The 23769-nt window shown below is 39.3% G+C and overlaps 1 protein-coding gene across 4 annotated transcripts in view; it reads right to left on the bottom strand.

The window, feature by feature from the left end:
* aopep (aminopeptidase O (putative)) overlaps positions 1–23769 on the bottom strand; it is a 79766-nt gene that overhangs the window by 41502 nt on the left and 14495 nt on the right. For all 4 annotated transcript variants that reach the window (XR_009925056.1, XM_062417836.1, XM_062417835.1 and 1 more), the window contains exons 7-13: positions 15356–15569; positions 14091–14197; positions 8695–8797; positions 8324–8431; positions 7461–7504; positions 4756–4816; positions 602–664 (exon numbers count right to left, since the gene is read on the bottom strand). Coding sequence is in view for 3 of the 4 variants with exons in the window: in XM_062417836.1 (XP_062273820.1) it covers positions 602–664; positions 4756–4816; positions 7461–7504; positions 8324–8431; positions 8695–8797; positions 14091–14197; positions 15356–15569 (700 nt within the window). In the remaining variant the exon portion in view is untranslated. The remainder of the gene's footprint in view (positions 1–601; positions 665–4755; positions 4817–7460; positions 7505–8323; positions 8432–8694; positions 8798–14090; positions 14198–15355; positions 15570–23769) is intronic.

Here is a 23769-nt window from a genome sequence, read left to right as displayed (position 1 = left end):
GACAAATCATTTTTAAGATGCAATAATTTAAAGATTGTGCGTGTTTTCCAAAATTTTTTAATAAATTTAACAAATATTCTGCTCAGGTGTGATTCATTTATGACATAAATGACATAAATGGGAGAATTAGAAAATAAAGGGAAAGCAATTAAGAACAACATGGGAGCTTTATGGGAAATCTGATAGGCAGCACAGAATGACACGCAACAGATGTAAACCGCTGTGTGCCGCACTTCACTCAGACACAGACAGAGGGAGAGACTGAAACTGGGAGCAAATTAGCAAAAGCGGTAGATGAGTGCAGGAGGTAGAGATGGTATCAAATATTGTGAAATAGAGCATATAAAAGAGACAGGGAGAGAGACAGAGAGAAACAGAGAGGGAAGATAGTGGCAGAATAACTGAGTGAAGGAAAAGACAATGTTAAGAGTCAGATGACAATCACATCAAGCAGTCTAAGGTTAAATATTTTAAATCTGAGAGCTGCCCCTGAGTCTGTCAGCCACTCCCTGAAGATGAGAAGAAAAAGACAGAGAAACTGGAAAAGAGAACGAGAGGGAGAGAGAGAGAAAGAGAGAGAAGAGAGGAAAAGGGGGCTTACCTCTGCTTTGACTTCTTCCACCAGCCTTGCCTGTGACCACACGGCGCTCCTTTCATACAGCCACTGAACGAAAGAGAAGAAGGGAAAGCAGTGAGCCGGGGGCAAGTGATTGGGACAGAGTGGAATGCTTTGCAGAGGCAGAGAGAGAGAGAGAGAGAGAGAGAGAAAGAGAGAGAGAGAGAGAGAGAGAGAGAGAGAGAGAGAGAGAGAGAGAGAGAGAGAGAGAGAGAGAGAGAGAGAGAGAGAGAGAGAGAGAGAGCGAGCAAGCAGGAAGGGGAGGAAGAGAGGAGAGGTGGGAGGAGAGGGAGGTGGGAGCGCGATCACTTGTTCCTCTGACGGAAACTCGCGACTTGACTCCAGAGGATGAGAGAAAGGAGGAAGAATGGAGAAGAAGAGGGGAAAAAGGGGAGGGGAGGAGGAGATAGGGGAAGCAAAAAAATAAAAAATCTACTCCATAACTGGCAATCACAGGACGGACAGTCACATCAGTCCTCTACATATCCACACACACATACACACGCAAACACACACCTACACAGAGCGAGGTCAGGTAGTAGGCAAAAAAAACACACAGCACTTACTCTCTAACCTTATTAAAGCTTTCAGCAGAGCCACTGCTTGAGTGATGTTAATCACACATCAGAGATATGACGGCAAGGTCTGTGTGCGTGTGTGTGTGTGTCTGTGTGTGTGTGACAGACAGACAGGAGAGAGACAAGAGAGCATGGAAGCACTGTTTGTAATGTCACACCACTCACACGCACATACAAACAAGCGTGATGCAGCAGCGCTACATTATATGCATGCGATTCAGCAGACACACTCCACAGACGTTCCCACGCATACACAGAAACTAACACACAAAGCTATTCAGCTCTTAGCGTTACCATAGCCACATTCAAAGTTCAATACTATAACTGCATGCCTGAGTACTTCTATGTGTATTATACAAAAGTGCTCCAGCAGAAATAGCATGAAGGTGTGTGTAGAAGCCAAGGATGGAGAGAGAGAGAGAGAGAGAGAGAGAGAGAGAGAGAGAGAGAGAGAGAGAGAGAGAGAGAGAGAGAGAGAGAGAGAGAGAGAGAGAGAGAGACAGACACAGAGAGGTACAAAGAGAGAGGGAGGCGTTGGAGTGGGCTGTATAGAATGTAGTGAGTGTTGAAGCAGTAAATTGGCATTGTGTAACAGGATACCACACATAGCTCTTTTGCTGCCTAGATCCCCGCTACCATTCCCTGAATAGCAAGGCTTTTGTCTACCTCAAACTCTCTCTTCATCCCCACCCCTGTCTGTGTAGTGTCTCTCTTATGAATCAATATTAGATTGCCTAAAGAAGTTGAAAAGTTCCACCTCTCACTCATAAACACGCATGAGCAAAAACAAAACAAACCAGCAACAAAATCCCTTCTTGTTCACTTAAGTGTACTTATGTGGGATTTTTTGTTTTTGTTTGAGTTGAATCTTTTTCAGATACCTCCACGAGATCAATCTAAAGTTTGGTGAATATTTTTACTTGAATTATTTACTTGAACTATCTTTAGGGCTGCAGGTAAACTTCAAAATCCCACAAAAAATTCCAGTCAATAACGATACAGTTTGGTACTCATACCAAAATCATAAATTATATATTACTAACTTTCTTGAGTATAAACTTTTTTTTTTTTTTTAAATAAAACAATGCTGAGCCAAATCTATCACACTTAATAGTGTTTAATACTGTCTTGACACAGACAGTTATAAAGAAACTTACTAATTTAAAATATAAAATATCAGAACTTGAATCAGACTTTCAGGAGTTTGCAGTGTTGAGTCTTTAATCCTGCAAACAAAAAAGTATAAAGGTTCCACAGTCAGCCATAATTTTTAAAAGGAGAATGTTTGAACTCCTGCTATTGACAATCACAATGTTTCTTGTGATAATTCCAAAACCAGTTTCGTTAAAAATTGTTTTTTTTCTGTCTGAAAGACACGCTTGTATACTATAATATACTAGGTAAAGCAATTTGAGAAATGATGATGTCATATATCAGTCAGTGATAAGTAGTGGCAAAAAGACATTTATTATGAACCCAGGCAAGAAAAGGCAAACATAAACCAGTAATGTGAGTTGTAGGAGTTAGGAGAAAGAACTGGGATGAATGTTTCTGTGAATTAAGGATATTCAGGCTAGATCCATCATCCCAGAGGGAGTGCTTACTCATCTACACTCTGAGGTCTAAAATAAGATGGCCACGTCTCTAACTCTGGGATTGGTGAATGTTATTGTTTATTATTAGGCCAAACCATTTCCTGCCTTTCTCCAATTCAAGCATTGCCAGAGCACATTGTCGAGCAATGGATGGGAGGCAAAGAGACAGAGAGTGAGATGGAGTGAGTGAGAGAGAGAGAGAGAGAGAGAGAGAGAGAGAGAGAGAGAGAGAGAGAGAGAGAGAGAGAGAGAGAGAGAGAGAGAGAGAGAGAGAGAGAGAGAGAGAGAGAGATTTTTGTTTTTGTGTTTGTGTCTTGTGTACATAACACACAAGCACTTGCATTTGTAAAAGGTTTCAATCGATCTGGCTGATCTTATTAGCCAGTGACTGGCACATCAAACACAAAAAGCCTCTGCAAGAACACTCTACTGTAGCTGTCACCCAATCAGGTGTGAGAACGTTGCAGTCCCTCCATGCTGTCCCTCCCACCCTCGAGGCCCCTGAGAGGCTCCAGTTACATCATCACATAATCCAGAAGGTGAAGATTCCCAGACAGCAACATAAATGCAGACACTCAAAAATGCACATACATGCAGTGGTAATTAAGATCAGTTACCATGGAGATAGGAGAATAGAAGACGCTGTTACAGTGGATTGATTGTGTTTGTGTGTGAGTGTGTGTGTGATTGTGTGCATGTCTTTTTATCTTTGAAAGAACCAATTTCAACCGAAACCAGCGTTGTTAGGGCATTTCTGTGATGTGAGGACATTTTGGCCAGTCCTCATATTTTCAAAGAGCAATTTTAAGGGTTAAGACTTGGTTTTAAGGTAAAGGTTAGAATTGGCTTTAGGTTCAGTTTAGTGTAAGTGTTGGATTTAGGCATTTAGTTGTGATTTCAAGGTTACGGTAAGGGGTAGGGAAATGCATTATGTCAATGAATTCTCTCATAAGATATAAAGACAAATGCCTGTGTGTGTTTGTTTGTGTGTTTGTGTGCGTGTGCGTGTGTGCGTGCGTGCGTGCGTGTGTGTGTGTGTGTAGCCTAGTATCTAGGATCATGGCTCTTTCTCGATTAGAGGCAGTAGCAGAGCAGCTCTGCTTACCTTGTCAAGATACAACAACAGTCTGGCAACACAGCTACTGCTGCTGATTTAACATAATGGTAAAATGAACTGCACAATTAACCCTTTCAAGAACAAACCATACCTACTGCACAGCAAGGGATAAATAAAAACAAAACAAAAAAAAAACATTTTTGAACTTTCACCAAGTAGTGATTGAAATATGTCAGGTTCAGGACTTGCTATTATCAGGAAAAACATCAGTTTCTAATTGCCTACTGGCTAATAGTCACACATCATCAAGCTGTAGTATTTATGTACTAAAAGCTATTTACTTCTAATAAGAGACATCATTTTCATTATGACACTGTCATTAAACCACTATTTACAGTTGTTCAGTACTGAGACAAATGTTTTACCACTTCTGTCATCTGTGTGCAAATGCTTAGAACAAAACTCCCCCCAAAAGCACCAAATGGGTCGTGATTTAGACTCCAGTGTACGGAACCAAGTGTAATACTGCTGGATCCCAAACACAGTATTTTGACCTCCATCCATACCTTGACAGTCAACACTCAGAACTAAAAGAAAATGAAAAGTTTGGATTCGTGTGCACAATTTGGGAAATTAACGACAAAAATGTTAAACAATGACAGCTGCAGTATATGGGATTGGTCAAAAAAAAAAAAAAAAAAAAAAAAAAAAAAAAAAAATATATATATATATAATATATATATATATATATATATATATATATACATACAGTATATAATATGTGAATATGTAGAAACTATTAAGGGTTAAATGTATATATTTATATTAAAATATGACGGAAATGTATTTTTCTCAAAAATATCAAGGAACAGATCAAAAAGTATGAAAAGAAAGACAGACTCCTCATACCTTTGGAATTCCCGGTCGATCGAGCCAGTCAGCATAAATAGCACTGAGGGTGAGGCCTTTTCTGGAACACAATGGCACAAGTGTTAGTATTATTCCTATTATTATAGCAATGACTGTTATTGCCCAAGACACTCTATGAAAACATGGCTATGGGAGAATATTGTTAGGGTCATGGTGGACTTGAGGTTTAGGCCAACACCTTAAACAAGAAGAGTGGCACACCCAATTTCCTAAACAAAGATGAGCAAAGAGACATGTACAGACAATGTATCGGATTTTACATGTATGCATGAACAGTAAGCAAGTGTGTATAAGTGGCATGTGTAGCTGAGGAGGATCTCAAGTGGGTGGTTTGCACATCAAAACGGTTATATTCCATACACAGAACACACACAGTGACAATGCTGCCTTGCAAATACAAATGTGCACGCAAACAAACATTCCAAGGTAGTCCGGCATTGTGTATGTAAAGAGTAAAGTATACAAAGTACACAGAAAGTCAAATAGTAAATACAACCTATTTCCCCACCACCAATCCTGCCTGCTTTGCTTCAGGAAAATTCCACCCTTAGCTACTTTGACTCCATTACTGTATATTAATCTGTTATGCCGAGCTAATTAGAGGACTTGTTTGTAATTTACAATTTTGCACACTCATGTCACACTCTTCTACTTGAAGCTCAGTTAGTGATTGCAAACATTTGCCAAAAACTTTTTTGAAGGAACTTCCAAGCCCAATCAGAAAGTGTAGACCAGGGAATCTTAAGTGAGTACACCTTTGTATCTTTTTTTCCTCTCTTTTATCATAATCCTTAAACATTGGTGTTTACAAAATATAAACACAACCATTTGTGCTGTACACAGACCCACACAGACACACAAACAAACGTCTGCTGACAGGGAGGGAAAACTAGGTAAGTTGTTTCAGACACGCAGCAGGACTCTTAAATGTTAATAAACAACAAATATATAAACACTGTAAGACTGTGTCAATAGTGCGTTATGCTGGAATGCTTATTCGCACCAGGATACAAGAAAAATAGATGGATAACTTTTCTAATCTCATATGCGTACCACTAAAGCAACATAAAATGGTTTCAGACTTTCATCAGTAAAAATGTACTTAATCTGCTATGGGTTGACTTGAGTAAAGAAACATGCATAGAATTTATCCTCAGGGAACTATGAATGCCTTTGCCAAAGTTCATGACAATCAATCCTATACATGTGTTGATATTTACACTAGAACAAAGTGTTGGACCTGCAGATAGATAGATGGATCTCCCAACCAACACTGAGCCACACCGCTGCTAGTCTGGCCAAAAAAACGGTTCAGAGAGACTGGAATTTTGTTACAGACTGAATTTACAGTCCAGTTAAGTCTGATTGCGTCATTTCCAACTGTATATTTGCTAGCAACTTTGGCAGGGAAAGAGTGGGCCTTCAGTAAATTTAAACCTCATAAAAAATTCTTTACACTCTACGGTGTACCAGAAGAGGCAAGCCTCTCTATTAAGCACTAATTTGCCCAGAAATGAAACATTAAAAATGTCAGCAGTGACTTCACCGCAAAGACATTTCAGCACTTGACATGGGGAGTTCGACATTAAACATCTGCCACACCATCACCAAGACAGCATCAAGTAGGATTACATAGGATTACCGTTTTTGTATGGCAAACAAAAGGTTAATACAGTTAATACTGCACATGACCTGACAAATGCTGTTTAATGACAGGTCTAGATATAGACATAGGCTTTAAGTCTCACAAGAGCTGACAAGACCTACTTGTTTTTTCATGATCAGTAATGTCATTCCATTTTATAGGTTATTCACTTAATAAATGATAACTGAGAAAACAGTAGTACGATTGTTTTGTAGTAATGCATAGACACCCCACAGTTGCTATGAACCTTAGCAGCAAGTGTCTATTCTGATACGAAACCTTGCTCTTTTAGTGGGCTGTTTACTGAAAGAGGCATCAGACCCAAATATTGACTGTCCCCACTTCCTCTGTTTAATTCAATCACTCTCTTCTAGTCCAGCAGCATTCTCCACATGACAGAAAAGGAAACAAAGACAACCCTAATAGCACACTAAAGGTTGCTGAAGGGTAAAAAAAAAAAAAAAGAAAGAAAAGTAGAGACTGCGAGCACACAGAAATGGAAGTGAGAGGGCTAAGACAGAATGAAAGAAAGACAGGGGGAAAGAGAGAGACGGGCAGAAGAAGAGGTTAATGAGGCAATCAGGAGAAATAGAGAGCTGAATGACTAAGCGAGCGCCGGGAAGAAGAAAATTAGAGAGGAGGAGAGCAGGAGGAGCAGTTATCCTTTTACACTTCAATTAATACGAGTGTGGATGAGACTGCTCTTTTAAAGTGATTGGTGTTGGGAGTTTGGGGGCCATGTTTCCACAGCAGTACCAAGTTTGTCAAAGAATCAAGGCCATATCCACCCAGACTCAAAAACAGTTTTAATGTCTTTAACACTAAATTCTACTAACAAATCATACCTGTTGAAAAAAAAAAAGTTGCAAGGCCAAGTTCAAAATGAAAAATTATGAATAACATATCTTTAGTTTGAAGCCAGAAAGAAACCAGGCAATCACTACTTGAGCCGTAACCAAACTGGTTTTATGCATCTCGACATTATTCATTATTCATGATTACACTGTAAGCACTATTCATAACCACTTAGCCTACATACCTCGCCATGTCGGGAAAGGTAATCAGCAGCATTCGCAGGAAATCCTGTCAAAAGAGAGAGAGAGAAATGGAGGCATTTAGGGAGGTGTGGGTGGAAGAAAAAAAGAAAGAGAAAGGCATACCTGATCTTAAGTCAGGAGCACAAGGTCAAACAGTGTTTATGTTACATTCATTATTTAGTGGGAAGACTCTGCCTGCCACTGAAGAAACAGGAGCCAGGTGGAGCACATCACGTATCACGCACACACACACACACACACACACACACACACACACACACACACACACACACACACACACACACACACACACACACACACACACACACACACACACACACACACAGACAGAGAAAGAGAGGGAGAGAGAAAGAGAGAGAGAGAGACAGAGACAGAGAGAGACAAAGAGACAGAGAGAGAGAGAGAGAGAGAGAGAGAGAGAGAGAGAGAGAGAGAGAGAGAGAGAGAGAGAGAGAGAGAGAGAGAGAGAGAGAGAGAGAGAGAGAGAGAGAGAGAGAGAGAGAGAGAGAGAGAGAGAGAGAGAGAGAGACACTGACTTCCAGGTGTGAACACTCAGATTTATGGCCCCAGCAGAATAAACATATATGGCCAAGCTGATTTACGGCCTACACTTTAAAATTCTGCTGGAGCACTTTCAACTACTGTAACCTAGTGACAATCAAGTTTACAGTACATCAGCCTCTAATTAATTTATGGAAATAACACTGTGCCTGAGAGACAGGCAATATAAAACATTTAAATCTAAGCTCAGATTTTTATTACCTCTGAAATAGCTGTGAGTCAACATGGAGATTCTCCATTAACTTAATCAAGTTAAAATTAGGTTCTTGTACTACAGACTCACCTGAGACAAAATGAGTTGTCCGTGGTATTTCTTCACAAATAACCTGAAGAATTCGCTGAATTGTTGCTCTCCCACTTGACTGGCCAAGAACCTGAGAAGGAAGTAGCCCTAAACAAAGGACGACGCAAATAAAGACAATGAAATAAACATCATGATCCATCAAAGACAAAACAGATAGACTTTGCAGCAACATCTATATCCATTACAAGCGCTGTTCCACACACCTAATAAAGAGTGAGCCATCTAGAAGAGCATTAGGATCGTATAGGATCTTTTTTGTTTTGTTTAATTTGTTTTACTAGTTTAATTCCATTAGGTTCCTTTTCCCTTCCTCTTTCCCACATCTCTTTTTGTGTCTTTACATATCTCACCTTGAGGTAGTGGACTTGCATAAAAGATTTGTCAGGGTTGAGGGCATGTTTAACCGTGGAGGAGCCTGACTCACTGACCTGACCAGTGTTCTCCATGTTGGGTCTGCAAAAGGACGAAGAGAACAGAGAAACAAAAATACACAGAGCAAGATAAGTCAGGTAAGGAGATGAACATGCACAGAGGGAGATTTAGGGAACACCTCCAATAAACAGTTAGAGAACCTTGGCACAGAGTTTTTATTTTATCCTACTCCTACAGACATTTAAGTTGCAGGAAAACTACAATCTCTACAGAGCAAGAATACAATGTCAGCAACACTAAATCTAGCTACTCAGCTGGTCCTCTCAATGGTGAACACATTGCCAAGTTGCCATACTTTGCCTGAGACAGGCTGGAAATCAAGCTTCAGATTTATAATAGCATGCTATAGTGTTCCTAAGACCTCACAGTGCTGTGCTCTGACTTTACTGCCCATGACTCACTGAGTGAACATATTACACTTCCACAAGAAAGCACTCCTGTCTACAGGCACAAAAGATACATGCTCTGGGCTTGCTTTCCTTGTCACAAAGATACAAATCATCCCTTTCAACCTCCATAAACACATAAACAAACACACATAAAACCAATAAAAGCCAAACAAAAAGAGCGCTGACGTGGGATGCTGCGCAATGATAGTTTCAGTTAGCCTGTATTGATTCGGCTGAGCAGATTAACTCAGTGTGCCAATAGCAAGGCCTTGAAGGATCACCGTCCTGCCAAGTCGATATGCCAGGCGCCTGGTTCCCCAATCAATACACCCTTCATCACCGGCTAGCACTTTTCCACAGGACCGCTTCGAGACAGGGCCAGCCAGACTCACACACAGACAAGCAGGGAGACCAAAAACATAGATCAAAATTCTTATTCACACAGATGTGTGATGTAAAACCTGAATGTTTAATCTTGGAAGTGGGGTTTCAACTGAGCGCCACAAGTTGGCTTAATATTTGATCTATCTGAGTCTTTGTGGAGGTATGGTGAGCAGAAGAGCAGGAGCAGGAGGGAGATGAAGTAGATTAGGTTTGAGGACAAGAAGAAGAGGAGGAGGTGTGGGAGAAACTGAGGACAGGAGATAGACGGGAATGTTTGGTTTGCTCAGTGGACTGAGAGAGGAAGTCATCAGCTTCCTGGAATTTCTAAATTTGACTGGACACTCTTACAAGGACTTTCATCATGCATATGAGGGCGTATTCCTACTTGTGTGCATTTGCGCATGCCATATAAATGTTATCAAATTACAGCAACCATATCCTGATTTAGGAATGTCCATTTCAGAACACCTATGTAATGATGCTCAATGTCTGTATATTAACAGCTGCAAATACTTTGAGATAGTCATATGGATTAATAATTTTGAAACTAACATTATGAAATATATTGTTTGTCTTAAATGTTGAAAAAATTTCTCATTTACTTGTTTTTTATGTATAATGGCCATAATGTTTTCCTGTTTTTTATCACTGATTATTTTTTAAACTTACTCTGTCCAGTTTCTTGCCCATATCTGTCTGTTACTGCTGATAAGATGCAATAGACCCTTTTTAAGACAGCAGGATATGCTGTATCCCTGGGAAATTGTGTGCGGGTGTGGGGGTGGGGGCAGACAATTACAGAGAGAAAGAGGGACTGGGGCAAGAGACAAAAACAATGACAGAACAGGTATTTCCAGAAGAGAAACTGTATCTGTTATGTGTGTCAGAGACACCATCAGCACAATGTAGACAGAAAAATGTTTATCAATCACTGCTGTGTTACACAAAGAAACTCCACCCTTCCCACTGTCCAGACCAGGGATGTACGGATGTGTAAATCCCTGTCTCTTTGTCAGAGATGATTTACTACAGATTTAAGAGGAATCACTGCTCACTGCCTTGGAGAATAACACAATAGCTCAATGTATTTCAGAATAAATGGTGCTCTTATCTGACTCGTAGGCCATGTGTGTGTGACAGTATTTGTCTCTGTGTGTGTGTGTGTGTGTGTGTGTGTGTGTGTGTGTGTGTGTGTGTGTGTGTGTGTGTGTGTGTGTGTGTGTGTGTAGCCATGCATACACCTGGGTGTGTCTGAGATTGAGAGCGAGAGAGAGAGAGACAGAGAGAGCAGGAGGAAATCAGGAGCTATTACTGACAGAACTTAATGTCAAACGCGTGCGCACACAGACACACACACAGGAGGTTTATAGCTCCGCAAGCCATATCCTGACAAATTACACTGGGTTGACTGTGGAAACCGGATAAGGTAGAGCAGTGCTCCCAGCAGCCCAGTAAATCAGCAGGGAGAATGGCGTCTAACCCAGGCTGCCCTAAATATAACTCATCTGAAATGGACTGATAAACACTGGCCACTGGGGCCCCTGCTGGATGACGGGGTGTCGATTGTGACCCACTGAACTTGGAAAGCACAACCTGCCATTTAGCTTTTGTGAGTGTGTGTGTTTGTGTGTGTAAACTGGAGAGGAGGTTGCACTTATTTTCCCTTCACCATTTCTGTGTGCATTGTGACAGGCAGTTTACTCATATTATGTTTCAATGCACGAAGATCTTAGTTACACCTGACCTTCCAATGTCTCTTGTATTTAAACTAGCATTTAAAGGGGACCTATTATGCACATTTCCAGCTACAGACTTTTATTGTGGGACTCTACTAGAGTAGCTTTGCATGATTTACAGTTCAGCCTCTGTCTGAAACAAGCCGTTTTAGCTCCTGTCTCTTAAAGGGCCTGTCCCAATGAGCCCACTCTGTTCTGATTGGTTAGCTTCCAGAAGCTGCATCACAGTTGATTTCTGGCCATTCAGGAGGCTACATGAACAAATCATGAAACAAACCATAGTAGTAAGATTTCACTTTCTTTTGTCGTTATTTACTCAAAATGTCAACTTCTCAAATCCATATTTGAGGGGGAATCTGATCCCAACATGCAAATGAAAAATGCAAACAACAAATGGAAAACCTTAGCAACTAACGCTACAGAATGGTCATCCATCGGACCAAAAACAAAAAGATACAACTCCTCACATGTGTAAAACAAAATATTCAGTAACTAATTTTGTCAGTTTTAATTTAGCTTCAAAAATGTTTATTTGGACAACAAAATTTTATAACACATAACCTGGAGAGTGTTATTATAATTTTGTAGCAAATACAATAATTTCCTTGAAAGTACTGCTTCATTTAAAGCCAAGTCTTTGTCAAGTTGAATTGTATTTTTGCCTGTAGACACTTTTTACATTTCTGCAGGTTCAGTGAGCTTACCTGCTGCACACTGACTAAAATACTCCTAAATTAAGCAGTAATTATTTTTAATAAGTCAATAAACATTAATATTGAATTACCTCTCAGCTCTACTAAAATGTAAAAAGTGTTGCCCCAACATGCTTTATCATTCCTTTGAGAGCTGAGAGGATTTAGACATGGCTTTCCTTGGGTGCCACTTTAGCAATTACTTGTCTTTTCAGAAGTAATGTGTTCTCATGTAACACAGTCAGCTGCAATGTATGTGTCCATGTGCATGGGCATGAATGTATGTGCGCATGTGTGAGTGCATGTATTGTTTGCATTTTTCACATGTTAGTTTTGTGCTGTTGATTTAACCCCGTCAGGTGCGGGGAAACCTAATCCTGATCCTCCTAATCACCCATGTGTCTGCCTCATAGGGGAACACCCTGATAGATTGCGAGACAGTCGCGGCTCTCGAGGGTATGTTTAACCGTTTCGCTCATACACAGCTTCATATTTCAAGCTCTATGTTTAAACCCAGGCACAAATGTGAAACTACATAATGGGCAAAATACACAGGGGGCAATGAACATTTCAATATGGAAAGAGTTACATATCCAAACACTATCACCCTGAAAGCACTGAACCCCTTAAACTCATGGGGACAGTCCTTTAGTAACAAAGTAAAATCAATATTACTAATACTGAATATTTCCTCTAACACAGATTTCTCTATTCAGGAGAGACTTAAATTGTTTGAATTTTAAATACCATTAACTCAATAGTGTTTCCATTGTGTGATGACAGGACATTATTTGTGAAGTGACATAGTTAGAAGTTAGTGCCAAGCAGAAGTGCCATGAAATCAATACCATTGATTTGCTGTTAGGCTCTGTATGGCCACTTACAGATGTGAATGTCAATAGAGCACTATGCCACAAGTGTCATACCCAGTAAAAAAAGGTATTTTTTTTATTCAAAGGGAAATCGACGACATGAAGGGTACAATACAATTGTTACCAGTTCCACTGTGAAACAGTTGCCTCCTGGCTGGAGTTTACACCTGTAATCCCCTGATGACACGGTGCTTCCACCCTGGATAAAGCAAACAGGGTGTGGGTCCCACATTGTCAGGATCAGATGAACGCTTATGTGTTTGTGCAGGCTGGCCGTGCTCATGTGCTGAGCTTTTCGGAGACATGACAGTACAGTACACCTGGATATACTTTGTTGCCACACCTGCCACGCCTGGAATGCATATACCTCAACCTCACACGTGTATGCATGTGCAGACAAAAGACTGAGCAGACTCTAACTTTAAAAAGGTCTACTGTATCTATTGTGAATTAGTCCCAGACCAATGTAAAATGGTCAATATTTTTTCTCTCCTCCTTCAAGATCATTTTCTACCAAGTATATGGCTGAGATTTTCACAATGTATATGTGGGTTATATAACAGATGTACAAAAACCCTTGATTCAGTATTAGTTTTTTCAAATGTTATGAAGGATTAGTCACTCTACTTGGCATATAATAATTTTTTACATTAGTTTGTTTTTGTAGCAGCACTGGTGGTGTTAAGTACAAAATTGAGCAATTACCATGAATTAGTGACAAATATGAATGACAGTCTTGAACCAAGAAAAAGGATTCTTTGTATTACTTGCGTAAATTCACTCACTCCACCACGACCAATTTACTTTGATTGATGATTGACTAACAGTGCTTCACTTACGACAGGACAGACTATAAAAAATGTTCTGTAAAAACTGATGAGGAAAAAAACGACACCTAGATATCTAACGTCATGTAAGAAATGTTTGTTTTAAAAATTGAAAGGTTGTTAAAAAGAGTATGTTAAGCACTGATAGCAGGATAATGTGGTTTTACAGAAGTATGTTGCCTCTTCTGTACATGTTCATCATGGCAGGGTTTAAGAAGCTTCTACTGATATTTAAAACTTACAAACCATCAACAAACAGCATTTGTGGTCTACTCCATGTCAGTGCATAGTACAATGTCCTGCTTTTAGCATGCTTGCGGACAGAGCCATGTATTTAGAGAGCCATTTCCTTCATAATAGCAGCCAAAGTAAGATAATTAATACAGATGGGCTCCACCAATGAGAGACACACACCTGAGGATTTGAAGTTCCTCTTCAGAATTCTGCAACTCATCACAGAGTCTTCTCCACCTCAGCAGTGCCTTCAGGTCAGACTGTTCTGCTGTTTCTTGTAAAGAGAGCTGGGGGAGATATAAGGAGAGATAAGGACGATGTAAAGGACACTGTTAAAGATGTAAAGCAAAACATTAACATGGAAAATTTAAGTTGAACTTTATCAGCAAAAACAGAAAAAGTTAAATTAAATGAAAAGGCAAAAGGAACAATAATGTTGTGATATAAACAGCGATGACCACCAGCGTGAGCAAAAGTCATAGCATAAAGGTGACATGATTAAACAGCACTGACATAAGAAAAACATTTGTGTAACTCTAGATGGTGTGGGAAAACAAGTGGGAGGATTATATCTGTGTGCACAGTAACTCCTGGATCAGAGTTGTGTGGCAAGTACACATTTTGTACCAGTGTTGCACCCTCTTCTTCTGTCTTGTTTATGTATTTTTCTCTACAGATATTCCTGACTTACAAAGTGCCGGTCCCATCCTGGTAGTCCTTAAAAAGATGTTTGGAGTTGAAAGATGCACACAACTTCCAAACAGGTAGATTTTTCACCTTGATGTTTCATCTAGTGCTTTTGAATTTTCTTAAAGAAAGGCAGAAATTGTACTTTTTTGAAGTGTTTCTCATTAGACTTTGTATTTCATTAAATATGTTTGGGTGTGATTGTTTATTTTGTGGTTGGACCAGGAGTGTCTTTTGTTCAGTTTGGTCAACTCCCCTTACCTTTCAGACACTGTTTTTGTTTTTGTTTATTTTCTGTGCTTTTTGGATCAGAACTGAGGTTGGTGTCTTTATAAACGGTTTCATTGTGTGCCTGATTTATGGTTCTACTTCAATACCTCCATTGGTCATCAGTCCTCAAAATGCATTCCAATGACAACATTCACCATTGATTATTGCCATAATGCCTTAATGATGACTGGATCATTAGGATCATAGCAGTAATTCTGGATGACCAGAAAGATGAAATGAACTAAATAAACATAGAAAATATCTAATTAATCATTCCTGATGATATTTTCTGTCAGAGGGGACCTTCTCAAGACAGCTACAACATAGTAGGCATAAAATGTTGGCTACAGTGGTGTATCTGAAAGTACATCCTGTAATCCAGAAGTGTTAGTCGACTTTGAGTGACATTCTATAAAAGACCACAATTACTTTCATGAAATAGCTGTATTAAACTACAATAATAGGGCAGCGATTTCAGTGTACAGTACTTGCTGTGCTAGGGCCCAGATAATGTCCTCCAAGTAGGTTGCAAAGCCCTCACTGATCCATTCCTCAGTCCAGTCTCTGGCTCCGATGACCAGACCAAACCAGGAGTGGGCGATCTCATGGCACAGCCTGGACCCACACAGAGACAGGGTTCCCTCTCCGGAACCAGGATTCTCAGCATACAGCACACTCTGGGACAGGAAAATTATATGGGGGCTGGGAAGACAAATGGCAGAAATAAAGAGAAGTGATGAACAAGAAAGACGAAGTCAGAAATAAATTACATTAAGGGAGGAAAGGAATGAGAAATAAGTGAAGGAGTGAGAAACAAAAAAGGGACATGGATTAGAAAACAGTATGGGAGAAAAGAAAATGTTTGTACAAAGTTAAATAAATGAGAGAAGGACAAGAAAATACAGAGTAGGGGAAGACAAGCGCTAACAGGAAAAAATAATTATTCAAAGTGACAAAGAAAAGTGCAATAAAAAGATACTGTACCACCCTCTAAAAAGATCAAAGAATAACTGCAGTAATATTACACACCTTTGATTACTGAAAATTTTGCCTCAACACGCCATGAAAGACAACCTGACAACATGTGTGTGCGTACTAAGTATGAGAGTTACTAGATGCCCATCCCTTTCTCCATCTTCTACATTATGTTTAGCAAAGGGCGGCACTCATGCCAAACTTTACTGCCACGTACAAACATTAACCAAGAACATCATGTTCCCTGGGACTAAAATTGTTAACCGCCAATGGGTAAAATCCACTTTTCTTCTAAACATGACTTCAAGGAAGAGCTGGAAATATAAAATTTAAAGAGGGTTTAGAAGTTGTCATGATTTTTATAATAAAATATAATTATACATCCAGTCGTTACCGTTTTAAGATCTTTATGGAGACGGAAGGGCGTCTGATATATGACTATATTTTTTAAATTATAAGCGTCTGTAATAGCTGTAATGACACAACTAATTTATTGGACAGTTACGTTAATCAAGATATAATTGGCATAATTCTCACACAGATCTTAAACATATGCTTACAATTTTGATATCTTTCTAGATTATGTGAATCAGGAGTGCATATAAAAAAATAGAAGTAGGAAAAGTTACATCTATACACCCATATTTAGATATAATACACTATAAACATTCGGATAAAATAAACAAAAAAGCTTAAAAGTGCTTTAAGTTATGCCAAAGATATGAGACTACTTATACTGAGGGAAGTGTTGCTGTGTGTGTGCCAACAGAACATTTTATCAAAGCTATGAGTCAACAAAACATTTAGAGGAGGTAGTAAGGCTGTGAGTGGCTTCATTCCAATATAATAGTTAGCAAATGTGAGTTGGTAAATACTCTTCTGTATAGATAATGGTTTCTCCTAATGTCCATTTTTCATATCTGATTTTAAAAAGAGCTAAATTAAGACTATTTTTCCCGTTTGATGCAGGGTTTGGAAAGTTTACTTCAGTGTTCTTTGCTGGCAGCAAAGAACAACAACTGCTGAAATGGGAACAGCACAGCCACACACACTTCATTCACATACTTGTAATTAAACTTGAGCTCAGCAGTGAAATGGAGAATGGTTTAAGTTTTCTTTTTGTTATTAAATGGCACATCATGAGCATTTCCTATAATTAAAAAAATATTTTAAAGTCAAGTATGCAGTAAGTGTGATTCAGAAGAACGACATACCCTAAACTGTATTTTAAAATTATCATTAGAGCTGGAAAAATTAATCTATTAATCAGTTAGTCGTTTGACAGAAAATGAATCACCTGTTTGATACTGGATTATTCTTGATATTACATAAGAACTGTCAGATTCTGTACATTTTCTGCATTCTCAGTTTACACAGACACAGGAATACAAGACATGTGACTTTTAACTATGAGACAGCGCTGGCACAACAGGACCAATAGGAGTGCCCTGTCAAAGCCAAGGTCATGGCTGAAAACTTTTCTGGAGCATTCTTTACTTCTGTCTTATGTAAGAGGCTCTGAGTGCCCTGAGGGGCTAAGGGCTGACTGTGCGTGAGAGGCAGGCTATTCTTCAACAGAAGAATGGGGGACGGGTCAAAGAGGTGAGAATGAATGGTCTCTCTTTCTCCTGGACCATATAACAACACCAAACTGTCTAGAGTTCCTTTCACACTCTCTAGATCTTAAGTGTCCCAACCACTATTGACCTGACATTGGTGGGAGAATTTATGGCAAACTGCAGGTCCTCTCTGCAAAGTACATTTCATGAGGTCATACCACCCTACTACTGTGACAAACAAGTTAAAGATGCTGCTACATTATAGAGCATTAGAGAGCAACTGTCTCTCTCTCTGTGTTTCACATCAGGGTTTTTAAGCATTGTCAATATACACCAATAATGCATTAATTATGGAATATAGTGTTTCGCCCCTCAGAACATCAATTTTACTTGTCAGTGGTCCCACTCCCAAATCAAGAGACTCAGCAGCTACAATTACTTCACCTGTTGAATTGACAGTCTACTCCCACAGCTACAATAAAACCACAAATTGCTGCCATTGATGAATTACAATAAGCTGTAAAATGAGCTGCTCTCATCGAGGAAAGATTAGCATCTTAAAACATCAGATGACAGAGGAGTTATTTTCTTTCCTTTCCATAACCCAATTATGGTGACAAGCTAAGTCAATTATAAAAGAAAACAGTGAGTTAAGACATAGGTTAGCCCAGGTCTCCCAGACACTCTATTTTGGACCAAAACAACATCGGATATCTGAAGAACACAACTACTCTTTATTTCCCCGAGGATTGTTTATCAGATACTAGTCAGGCCATTGCCTTCTGTTCATTAGGAACATGTCAACATCATACAATAGGGTCTTATGGGCATCATTTCCGAGACAGCATCTCAAATCTAATCCCATGTTTTTCCTGATTACACAAACAAAGGCTCTCACTGGAGCAGGGGATGCTAACATTAGCCTTATGAGTTTCTTTGTAGCTTAATCTTATTCCCCCACAATTGGATAAGCATGCCTTTGTTGTCAGTTCCAGCAGTGCGTATGTGTGTGTCTGTCTGTCTGTGTGTGTGTGTGTGTGTGTGTGTGTGTGTGTGTGTGTGTGTGTGTGTGTGTGTGTGTGTGTGTGTGTGTGTGTGTTTGTGTTTGTGTGAAACACAAAGACAGCCTTTCAGAGACGGCGCTTGCACATGCTCCTCCGAGGGAGGCGGAATCCATCACTACAGTGACAAATAGTGTCATCCCACCATGGTGGGGATGAACAACAACAGCATCTTTCACGTTCACTGATACACTGACTGACATTAGTTGACATCAGGGACCTGTCAGGGATACATGCATGGGAAGACTTGTTTCACAAGCTTCCATGCATATGTAGTACCTGCACATGTGTGTGTTCACCTTTCATCTCCACTACAAATCTGAATGTTTTTCCCTGATTACCAATACAAAATGTCTGAATTAGTTTCAAGCAAGGCTTTTAAGCATTAATATCAAAGTAAATACAGACGTTATTGCACAGTCTGCTTACAAATTCTACCTTTTTACTGTTCTAAGAAATAACATGACTAAATAATGTGGATCAATCAGATACTGAGAAATACAACTTCAAACTATACCCTGTGTTATTTGGGCTATATGGGTTATATAGGACTATTTTCACTTCTCATTCCTGATTATCTTGTGATTGCCACCTGTGTTGCTGTTCTTGCTCTCTGCTAATTTTAACCGGATTTTTTACAGAATTAATTTAAAAATAACATTCCTCCCATTTCTATACCAGAATAAGCTTTGTGTTGGTGTCAAGATACTTTTACAGATTTACACAAATTAAAAATTATATAAATAAATAATAAAGTTGTAGGCTCAACTGGAAGTCCAAAGCTACCTACTCTTAATAGCTCACTTTTTACTTCTACAAACCCTTTCACAAAAGCAAAGGTTCTGAACAAAAAAATCCTTGACAAAACTTCTATGCAGAGATACATTTTCTTCTATATAAATGCAGGATTAAAGACACCCAGAGAGTTGGTGGAGAAGAGAAAAACAAAGTCTGCAAAATGGTCCAAATTTGGTCTCTTAGCGTGGCTAATCATTTTCAGTTGATTACAAATGTCTAGATGTTTTTGATGGGTGATGCCACTATTGACACCTTGAATATAATTTCGTTGTGGTTTGTACAATGACAATAAAGACTTTCTAATTAAAGACTTTCTATTCTATAATATTTGTTGTCGCGGTCTTGTGTCTGTTTTTAATATATCAGATTTGTCTTTATTATTGACTGCTTGGTGTGGAATTCCCTTGTGATTAAATAAAGACTGACTCTACTCATCTCTGTTTAGTCACGTTCTTCTCAACAATACAATAAAGATATACATTTACAACATCTGAAACTTAATTGGATGCCAATATTGGTATTTTTTGTTCCTGATTAACATTGTGTGGTATTTCTGAAAACTACATATGAATATGATGAAAAATATATGCACAAATTAATTTGCATAGCCTTGCATGCTGTCACTCCATATTTTCATATGTAAAAGCTTAACAACAGTTGTATGAATTAATTCCCAGAAAACAATTAACAAAGCTGATCATATTGAAAGGCTGTCTCCATAGGGAATAACAGAGAAGAGACCGTCGGTGACCTTTCTGATGCCTGTACCCCCAATGGGTCTTAATACACAAAATGAAATACTGATTAAAACTATCCTGTGCTTTTTCACACGACAACCTCATGATGCTGAGTCACCCTGGGTGACTTGGCACTGAGCTTCAGAGGTGCAAGCCAGGGCAAGTCTTCAATTTGGTGAGACACAGATTGCAATAGTGTTTTGCTCCTCCATCTCTCCATCCATTATTCATCCCTCCATCCATCGTTCCTGGCTGTAGGCCATTTGTTCCCCAGCGGGACACTTCCATGCATAATGCAGCAGGGGCCCTATCATAGTCCTGTAATTGACATCCCCAGCCCAGCTCAGCTCGTAGCTGGGACATGACTAAAACAGCCCCATGAGAGAAAAAGACGAGGCAAAAGATGATGAGAACTGAATGTGTATACTGTACAGTATGTGTAAATGAATGAGTGACAAAGCAATAAACAAAGTAGGGAAAGAGATCAAATATAAGTGGAGATAAATATGAGGAAAAAAACATGAAAGCACAGAGAAAAAGGAAGAGAGAAGGTGAACAAATAGATTGTTTGATCTATATTTATGGAGAGAGAGAGAGAAAATCAGTAAGAAAAGAAGGTGGTAGAGAGAGGTAAAGAAAGAGAGAGAAATAGAGAGAGAGCATCCTTCAACTGTCACTCTATGTGATGAGTTTTTTGCTCTTTCCCCAAGTGCAGGATGAACTCCCTGGTGTGATAACTGTTGAACTGCTGAACCACTGGGACATTGATGCTGATACAGCATAGCTGTTGAAACTTCACACATTGTTCACAAAACTCCATACCCATACAGAAAAAACACAAACACACACTTTCAAGACACAATGACAGACAGGTAAGTAGATGGAGAAACGCCACACGAAAGACAACATGCACACAAAGTACAGCTTTGTCTATTCTTTTCTATTTAAGCAAAGGTTGGCCTTTCCTAATGTCAGCTTACGGGAAGAAGCTTTGTCTCCTTCCCCTCCCTCTCTGACAGAGTCTGTGGGCTATTTTAGACACAGGGGCCTATTTGACCAAACTCCTACCACCCTTCGTTCTTTTTTAACAAGTCTGACTTCAAATGTCTGGCATTCCAGGCTGGCTGCAGATCAGCTCTCTGCTCCCAGACGGGGCCCCATAGGGCCAGGCCAAATGCCACTCCATGTAGGGCCTGATCACATGAACAGGGGCCAGGCTGGGGCCCCCAGAGAGCTGCCCCACCCACATACTGTACACTGCATCGCATCAGAGCCTGAAAATAAATAGCAGAAAAGATATCAGAGGTCATCAGAAACAAGGAGGCAACTCTGCTGCTTGAGTCTGAAGGAAATGAGGCCTTGTAGTGCTGGCACATGAGAAATAAATGTCAGCTTTCAAGGTTATACTGTTGTTTCTAGCTGTTGTCAACTGCTTAACCTCAAAAGCCTATTCATGCATGCATAGGTAGCTGGCTCTAAGAAGATCAGGTTTCTATTATGCTGATGGGATCCAGGTGGGTCATAACCTAATGAGGTCAAGAATGCTTGTGTACATTCAAACACTAATATATATGTGAAGATGCAATAACTATATAAAGTACATCCAAAACAAACTACCCACACACACCAGCAGTAAGTCACAAGATCAGATATGCAAATCAATGGAAACGAAATAGGGTCATACATATTGCAGCTGTGTATCACTATATCTGAATGTGTGAAAACATTTTGTATGAATACATTCAAATATGTAAATGTGTAAAAATGTTTTGATCAAATTAATTCAAATGTTTGAATGTTTAAAACATATCTGAACAAATAGATTAAAATCCAAATTGGGAGTGCATATAGAAGATTTAAAAATGTGCAATTAATATAACGGCTTTGACATCACAACCATTGGTGAGTGCATTGCATTAATGAAAAGCAAGTGTATCAGCAGCTTAACAGGCCAACTGGTGTGCTGCCAAATAAAAGTAAAGAAACATATGAATGAACTATGTGTATATTTACAAAAAACTATTTGCGTATTTTCAAAAGAATAGTATGTACATATATATTAATAGATTGAGATTTTCGAGTGCCACAAATATGTACATAGCAAATTAAAAAGATACAAAAGGATCAAAACTTACAAGAACTATTTACCAGTTTAACAGACAAATAACAGTATGTAAAGACTAGAAGAACAACAGTATATTGGTTATTAGATTAAAGTCAAACTGTGTGCAAATAAAGTGCAAATACCATTAAAATTTACCAGACTGGAGTAAATGAACTACAGGGCCTACATTTATATGTGGTAATTTGTCAGACAAATATGTACACAGCAAATTGAAAAGATACAAAAGGATAAAAACTTAAAGTTACCTTAATTGTTGAGCTAACTTAATCTCTATGTCAACCTTAAGAGACAAAGGGTGTATAAATGTAGATATGCTACATGTGTTCGGTACTTTTATTTTATCTGGGTTGTATATTCTTTTTTCTCATAGTCTACCTCTCAACACCAAAGCAAATTCATTGAATGCAGGAAAAAAAATATTTAACAATATGTAAATCTGTTTATGATTCTCATCTGATTCCAAATCACTCCATGAGGGTGCTGTGACAGAATTCATCATCATCGACAAGATCCATACCCTCAGTGCTTTCCCCCCGATGGGGCAATGTCGGATGCAGAGGAAGAGGTAGAATCCGCTGCAGGACACAATTTAAATGAATAGGAGGCTGAAGTGCCAAAGAGCTGCAGCACCTTATCTGGCAGTTTGTGCTCATAGCATGCATCTCCAGCCAGCTTCAAACCATTATCTAATAGATAGAATAGAACTGGGGGTCTGAAGGGACATACGATCCCTGAATTTGTTTTTAATGATGCCATCTGAAGAGTCTCTCTACTTCAGCTTTTGAGTGGGGCGGACACGACAGAAACTGCAGCAGAAGACAAGTTTTCATATGGGTTTATGCCTGCTGCATCCCTATGCTTCTTCACGTCAGCCCAGAATGCCATGGTGTTTATTGTTTCCTCCTATTTCTGAAGGTGAACAGGACTGCATTGATTAATCATTTTGTCAATCGTGGCTGGGCAATATCTTAGAAAGCTTGTGAGTTTTTGTCATGTCTTCCAGGCTTGTGCTTTAGTGTCTCATCCAAACTGAACAAAGACATGTGATCTCCAGTATATCTCCACATTATCTGGGAGCTTTGCTCTTAGTTGATTTGCTAAGGAGATGGTGTAGCTCACAGATATCCCTCCCACACAACTCTCCTCCTCAGGAGAGGTTCAGCTGTGCTGCCTTGGACTCAAATGTATAACCAACGTATGGCTTGGGCGAGATTGGTCTGTCAATTGGCTGTTTGAGCACTTTAATTTTTGCCATTGGGTTGATGACTCTGCTGCAGACAGACTTTATAAGCCGCATTAAACAGTCAAGCAGCTCGAGCAGATCCGTCTGCTTCCCCTCAAAAGCCTTAACAGCAGACTGCAACTCACTAATTATAGATTTTTTTTAAATTGAGGTACAGGAGGTTATGTGGGTCACTGTACATGGAATGTAGGATATGTGCTATGCAGCAATGTTCATTTGCCATGGTGAGGCTAAAATGCAATTTTAATTCCTCCATCTAGACTTTAGTTATCATAAATGATCGATTGATTGATATTACGCACCTTTTAAATGGAATGAACTGCAAACTGCCCTGAAATTTGAGTTACATTCCCCTTGGAGATTTTAAAGTTTCATTATCTGATGTTTTTTTATGGTTCTTGTAA

The sequence above is a fragment of the Scomber scombrus genome, chromosome 4 (genome assembly GCF_963691925.1).
Source record: "Scomber scombrus chromosome 4, fScoSco1.1, whole genome shotgun sequence".
Classification (NCBI taxonomy): domain Eukaryota; kingdom Metazoa; phylum Chordata; class Actinopteri; order Scombriformes; family Scombridae; genus Scomber; species Scomber scombrus.
This window is presented reverse-complemented; position numbering and strand designations above follow the sequence as displayed.